Source organism: Lactuca virosa, chromosome 4, assembly GCF_052849685.1.
Source record: "Lactuca virosa cultivar CGN04683 chromosome 4, Lactuca_virosa_CGN04683_v6, whole genome shotgun sequence".
Classification (NCBI taxonomy): domain Eukaryota; kingdom Viridiplantae; phylum Streptophyta; class Magnoliopsida; order Asterales; family Asteraceae; genus Lactuca; species Lactuca virosa.
In genome coordinates this window covers 186,141,056-186,148,141 of record NC_136429.1, presented here as the reverse complement: position 1 = coordinate 186,148,141, position 7,086 = coordinate 186,141,056, and the positions used below count along the sequence as shown (strand labels likewise).

General features: G+C 28.5%; 1 protein-coding gene across 1 annotated transcript; it reads right to left on the bottom strand.

Annotated features, from left to right (window-relative positions):
- Positions 1-2,934: 2,934 nt before the first annotated feature.
- On the bottom strand, positions 2,935-4,224 carry LOC145107833 (deSI-like protein At4g17486). The gene is made up of 3 exons (XM_079044790.1): positions 3,787-4,224; positions 3,374-3,661; positions 2,935-3,288 (listed from the first exon to the last, which is right to left on the bottom strand). The coding sequence occupies exons 1-3, from the start codon at positions 3,920-3,922 to the stop codon at positions 3,032-3,034; spliced, it is 681 nt and encodes a 226-aa protein (XP_078900916.1). The 5' UTR covers positions 3,923-4,224; the 3' UTR covers positions 2,935-3,031.
- Between the last annotated feature and the right edge of the window lie 2,862 nt (positions 4,225-7,086).

Sequence of the window (7,086 nt, the reverse complement as noted above, 5' to 3'; positions counted from 1 at the left end):
TTTCCTTAAGGTGCCTCTCGGCGAGGTCTATAATTTTCCTTAAGGTCTCAACACTTAATTCTCAATCTATTTTAAATTTATATTTTAATAGAGATTAGACTATTAAAGTCCATGTAAAAAATCATAAATCTTTCATACAAACTCCGTTCTTGACTGTCTCTATATCTACAGGCTCATATTTACGAGATCTTCAACTATCGAGAGATTGTTTTGGCTAACACTCAACTGATTTAAATTTCGATTTTTGTGTCGCATATTGATGTACTTAAACTTCCAAAAATCATAACTTCTTCATACGAAGTCAGATTTGGGCGTTCTTTATATGTACGTTCACGCTTTGATGATTACTACGACTTTCATTTAGATTACTTAGGATAATAAGCAACCTATCTCCGATTCATATTTTACGACGTACTTTGTCGTATAAGGTTGAATGCAAAACTTCGAACAATCATAATTTCTTCATACGAAGTCAGATTAAGTGTTCTATATACTCACAGAATCGTCATCACGACTACTACAACTCTTATCAAGATCATTTATCCAAAATAGTTTTCTATCAAAAACATCTATTTATCGCTCGTAACAAATTATTATCTTATTCGAAGATTTTATTTATAATAATTATTACTTATTATACTTTAATCATCTAGCCCTAACTTACGGGCGTTACAATAAACTCCCCGTTAGGATGATTATGTCCCAAAATCATCAGCAAAAGAACGTTGGATAATGATCCCGCAAGTCACTTCTCCATCGTAATCAAGGATTAACCTCGTACTGTACTCCTGCAATACTAAATCACCTTACTATATTGTCTAATACTCGACAAAACATCCTAGGTTTTTTTGATAGCTTATCAGACTGTCAACCTAGATTCATCATCAAAACATCAACTACGTTGAACCAAACTATTCCTTTTCACTGAATAATCCTTTTATCACTAAGGGTTAAATGATAAAGTTTTACGAACTTAAATAATTTGTATTCCCTTCGGGTCTCGACTTTGTCGACTAATACTATTTTCACATTATCACTAGTATTCTCAAGATTATCAGAGAATAATCAAAACCTCTACTTAGTTGTGATAATGGACCTCATGAAAACATCCTCTATAGACTAATCCTTCATATGTAATTCCTAGAAAGGCATACTTTCATCACTTGGTCGATTACACTCCATAAAGTGTCGCAATTCTATACGATCCTTAGCAGCTAGCGAGACTACCATTCATCAAAACTGAGGCACTAGCTGACGATAAACATGAACGAATTCAAGCTCTCCACTTTTGACCAAAGTTGAAAGCCCCTATAACATGGTCTAAGTATTCCCTAGATAAACAGAACCCATATGTGTACCAACACCTTGAAAAATATGGTACACATAGGTCATGCATAAAGAAACATATATGTTTTACAACATATGCAATATCAAGACGAGTAAATGTCAGATATTGAAGAGCATTCGCAAAGCTTCTGTATAAAGTCGGATCAGATACGATCTCACAATTACAACTTTGATGACTTAAAAACAAAATAATGATTGTTGGTAGCTAAAAAATGTGACATGAATCCTTAATTGTTTTTATATACAAATCGACTACATGAAAAATGTCCAAGATTATAAACAAACTTAATAACATTTGGATCAAATTTAAATCCATGATAGAATATATTTATAGCTTTCTTAACCCGTTTAAGAAAATATAGTTTTTTTTTTTTATGGATTTCAACTGTTTTTTTTTTTTTCTCCATATATTAAATTGCCAATAATAGTCACCATATGTGCCAAAAGAATCCTATGGTGGTTGTTATGAGGGGGAGGGATTATGGGTTCTCTATGTGGACCTCCAATGGGTCCATTTACACTTAGATCTTTGAACTTGCAAAGGTAAAAACTATAAATAAAGGGGAGAAATTATTCAAATGGTGGGTGACCTAGAAAAGTTGTATCTTTTGTGATCAAATAGATAAAAAAAATATTAAATGTGGTTATTTTGGCGCGTTTAACATCAGGATTTTAAATACTTTGAGAATTTTTTAGTTTTTAGTATATAAAACTCGAATTAAAGAAAAAATGTTGTATAAAAATAAGGTATTAAAGTTTAATCTTTTAGAATAAAAAGTTCATAAAGTAGCTTTAGTTTTATGTTTTAATGTTTTATGTATTCTTTACATTTTTCAAAATTTTACTATTATTTTTATAAAATATACTCATATAAATAAAAGTTATATCATATAGTTTCCATTTTTCAATTATTTTTGTCTAAACATACACTGTATCCATGGTCCTACCTAGAAGAATAAAATCTACTCTGTAGGATTTCTTTGCCATTAGTTGGTGAAAATTATTGCTTATACTTATAAATTTTTTCAAAACTTTTCTTGATCTTTTTCTTATAGCATTCAAAATCCTTCCCCTCAATCGGAATAATGTGTATGTGATATTATATTAATTATCACTAGGAATTTTTACATATTCATATATGAACATGTCAATTTGGGTTGTGATTCTATTTGTCCTAAATAATAAATCCTAAACCCTAAATATTAAACTGGATTGTTTTTCCGTTTTGTTTTTTATATCATTTTTGTAGCTTCTTTCTTTCTTTTTCATCATTAAATGGACCTTACATATCTTTTTCGCATCATTAAATGGGACCCAAGTAATACATGCAATCATAATAATAAAGAATTAATACGAAGAAAGCCAACATAAAGGACAATATACTATATATCATGCGTATTGGCCCTGTCCTTTGCATTCATTGCATCATGTGTTCTACAAAGAAGATCCCCATGTTGCTCAAAGAACTATCGTGAAATGGCATAACTGAATTTACCTAATTTTTCAATTAGTCAGAGATTGTAGATTGATTCATAAGAATCATTCTTCCAAATGTATTCAAGGTGGAAATCTTGTTAACAGTTTCAATGGAGGAGAAAAATAAATCAATTAAAAACATGAATGAAGAAAAAATTTAAACGAAGAACAGTTTGATTGAAAGATGGAATGAAAAATCAAAAATCTGTTAGGATTTGGGAGAATCTAGAATCAAAGGAGAAGGTGGAGGGAGAGAAGATGTGGTTCTATGACCTGTCGTCGGAGCAACCGTGGGAGATGTCAACGGCGAATTTTCCGACGCCGGTGAACAACTCGAAGACGAGGTGAACCTGCTGGAACGGCTTCTCAGCTTTTTCATTTCTCCTTCGTTGTGCACTTTGTTATCTTCAATTCCGACTTTGATCGAACTTATACTCGCTGGAATTATACAATTGCACAGAAAACCTAGATTTATCACCAGAAAAGCGTTCAGATCTTAATGAATCGTTACGATTTTACGATCAGATTTAGGAAAAGTTCAATTGATTACCGATTCTGGCGAGTCGATTGATCCAACTAGGGATCGAGTTTCCGGTGAGTCTAACACAAACGTCATTGCAGAAGTGGTTGCAGTTTTTGGTAATGAGATTATATGAAATGCCTTTGTAATCTTCAGCAAGATCTTCCATGATTCTTCTCACTTCTCTCAGATTCTTCTCCGTCCATCCGATCAGAATCTGCTTCCTGAAAGTAAATCCTTCGCATTGTTTCGGTTCTCCCTCGAAGATCCCTGTCGTCGCTTGTTCATGACATCCAAATGCGTACTCTACTCCATGAACTAAAACCAGGAAAAAAGTAATTTAGCTACTGGATTCGTGATCGGATAAACATAAACTACTTCGCTCATGTTAACTTCCTATCGAGTTGAATTGAATCGGAGTAAAAGAGTAGTGAAATTCAAACCTTGGACACCGGAATGATAGACACCGAGACCTAGCCAATAAGCATAGCCATTCATGGAGGTGAGATCATATACATTGAGGTATACCGGCACCGATCCTTCTTTCCGGCACTTTATCGAGTTTCCTCTGCACAGCATTTCTCAGTTGAAAGTGATGAAAGCTTCGTATATTTGATCGGGAATCAATTAACAGCTGCTGTTTTGAAAATCTGAAAACATTGGGTAGAAATGCTGAAATTCATATATCGGAGAGAAAAAGAATCGATGAAGGTGAGGGTGAGGTTGGTGTCACCGGCGGCATATAAGTATCGCATCATCCGCTTTCTGGCGGGCCACCACCACCACCACTGCTGTTTGTATTTCCGATTTGTGGAGGCAGTTAAGTGAATTAAGTCGCATTATTTAACATTAAAATTGTAGGTGTTAAAAGTAGGGAATTGAGTCGCGAACGACTGAAAGCGTATTAATATACAAGAGGGCGAATTTACCCACTAATATGCTCTAGTTTTGACATAAAAGTAATTGTATTATTTGAAATTAAAATATAAATCTTAGTATTCTAATGAGTAGGAGTAGGATAGGAACAGAGGAAAAAAAATGTAGAAGGATATTTAATTTTTTTTAGGAAAATATATGTGAACATCTTCTTTTATCTATCTTGTTTGTTTATACAAAATTAGGATTCGTAAATACCGTATAAATTTTGATCATTAGTCGTTTAAACGTGTTAAAATAATACTTTGAGTGCGGAAGTTAGATATTGATTAAATTAAACTCTCTCTCTATATATATATATATATATATATATATATATATATATATATATATATATATATATATATATATATATATATATATATATATATATATATATATATATATATATATATAGGAAGTAAGTTTAAATAAAAACAGTAAATAGTGTGATAACGTAAAAACACTATGTTTATGATATTATTCTGTAATGAATTTTTTTACGTGTATTGTTGAAGTAATTCTAATATAAATATTAACTTTCGATTAGTCATATATTCATTACAATGTTATTATTCTATTATAAACTTATACATATGCATTTTTGTAGTAAATTCTAATTTTAATTTTAACATTTAACTATTCATTTATTCTTTGCTGAATAATGACATAAAGTTGTCGATACAAAATTCATTGCAGAATAATAACATAAAAAAGTGTTTTTACGTTCTCACACTATTTACTGTTTTTATTTGAACTGTCCTCATAATATATATATATATATATATATATATATATATATATATATATATATATATATATATATATATATATCATACATCATACATACTTATAAAGCTAGCATTTTTTCTTGAATCTCATGCATTTGAAACCCCCTCTTTTAACTTCCTCAAACCACATTCATTTGAAACCCCTTTTTTAACTAATGCAACTCAAAAGTTTTCTTAATTATGATTTAACACTCAAAAGTTTTATAACTTATATTATGTTTAATTAGTATTTAGTGAAAAGTTTGCTATAAAAATGTCAATCTTTTGTGTTTTTTGTGTTATATAAAATTTTACATGTAAGAAGGATTTGAATATATTGTGATTCAAAAGTTTTCATATAGTTGAAGCATTCACGATCCAAATATGATGATTTGAAGAAATGGGTTATGTCGCATCGATGGTAATTGTAATATGATTTTTTCTTTCAACCAAAACAAATAAAGCTTTTCTATTCTTTCTCTATATTCAGTTTCTCATTTAATCTTTATATGTGATTTGTGTGTATTACTTAATCTTGAATGTGACTTTCCAAACATCAATGTTTTGCTTGGAATATCTTTCTGATTCTTCTTTTTCAAGAAAAATATTTTGATTGCAGGTTATTGAAGAATTGTCATCAAGTTTCTATGGTTGAATGGTGTTAAATGAAGAAAGAATATTCATAAAATGGATATATGTTTTTTGTTTCTTTTGATTTAAATGTATGTTTATGTAACATCTTTATTTATATATTCAACCACCCAATGCTCTTATTTATTTGATTGTAGTTTTTCTATTTTGATTATGTTTATTTTCTATTATTTTTTGTTGGGTTATTCCACACAACATATTTAAAAGACAATATTTAAAAGATAACATAATTTTGAACATTTGATATGTAATTATGATAGACTTATCATGATATGTTCTTCATATGAAAGTAATTTATCCATATTACTACGACAAGAATTACATATGACATTTACGAAAATATATATATATATATATATATATATATATATATATATATATTATATGTGATTTGTTTAACATGTATATACACCTATGTATGTTATAAATTTATAATTAAATATCTTTATGTTTAATAATTGAAGGGATTAAAATGATGCATCAAAACCAATTATTTAGATGAATATAATAATAATAATAATAATAATAATAATAATAATAATAATAATAATAATAATAAATATACATTTCCAAGTACCGCATTCATTTGAAACTCACACTACAACTCAAGAGTTTTCTAATTTATGTATATTTATTAGTTACAACTCAAAAGTTTTTAACTTATGATTATTAATTAGTAATCACTAATAACTTTTTATTTTCCTTTTTTTAATAATGTTGTAAAGTTATGCTCATTAAAAACATTAATGTATTTGAAGAGATTTGTGATTTAAATATGAAGAGTTAATATAAATGTTATAATAAATGTTTTAGTATTTTTATGTTATTAAAAGTTATAGTGTTTATTTTTCATATTTTTTCTTATTCGTTGTATTTATATATCTTTTTTAATACAAATGTTATAATATATGTTTTTCTATTTTGATGCTACTAAAAGTTGCAGTTCATATTTTTCTTCATACGTTTTGTTACCCGTTATATTATCATTCATTTGATATATAATTTATACAATTTTAAACGGTTTATAAAATTATCAAATAATTTTATATATCACAACGACTTAAAAATTAAACTATAATGTTTAATAAAACGAATATGTTAACTATATGTTTGTTTTACTACTAACATTTTGTTTCAAAGTAGAAATATTAAATAATAATTTGGTAAAAGTTATTATTTTTACTATATAATTCTATCCTCGCGCAACGCGCGGGGATTCGTCTAGTATATATATATATATATATATATATACTCTCTCTCTCTCTATATATATATATATATATATATATATATATATATATATATATATATATATATATATATAAGAAACGATCAACTAGTCCGAAATGGATTATTCCAAAGTCGAGTACAGACCGGCCCGTTTTAAAACGACTTCCCGACTAAGTG

Coding starts and splice junctions, on each gene's coding strand:
- LOC145107833 (XM_079044790.1), bottom strand. CDS start 3,922: ATGCTGTGCAGAGGAAACTCGATAAAGTGCCGGAAAGAAGGATCGGTG. Junction 3,662..3,786: donor CTATCATTCCGGTGTCCAAG/GTTTGAATTTCA, acceptor TCCTGGTTTTAG/TTCATGGAGTAGAGTACGCA. Junction 3,289..3,373: donor CAATCGACTCGCCAGAATCG/GTAATCAATTGA, acceptor TGATAAATCTAG/GTTTTCTGTGCAATTGTATA.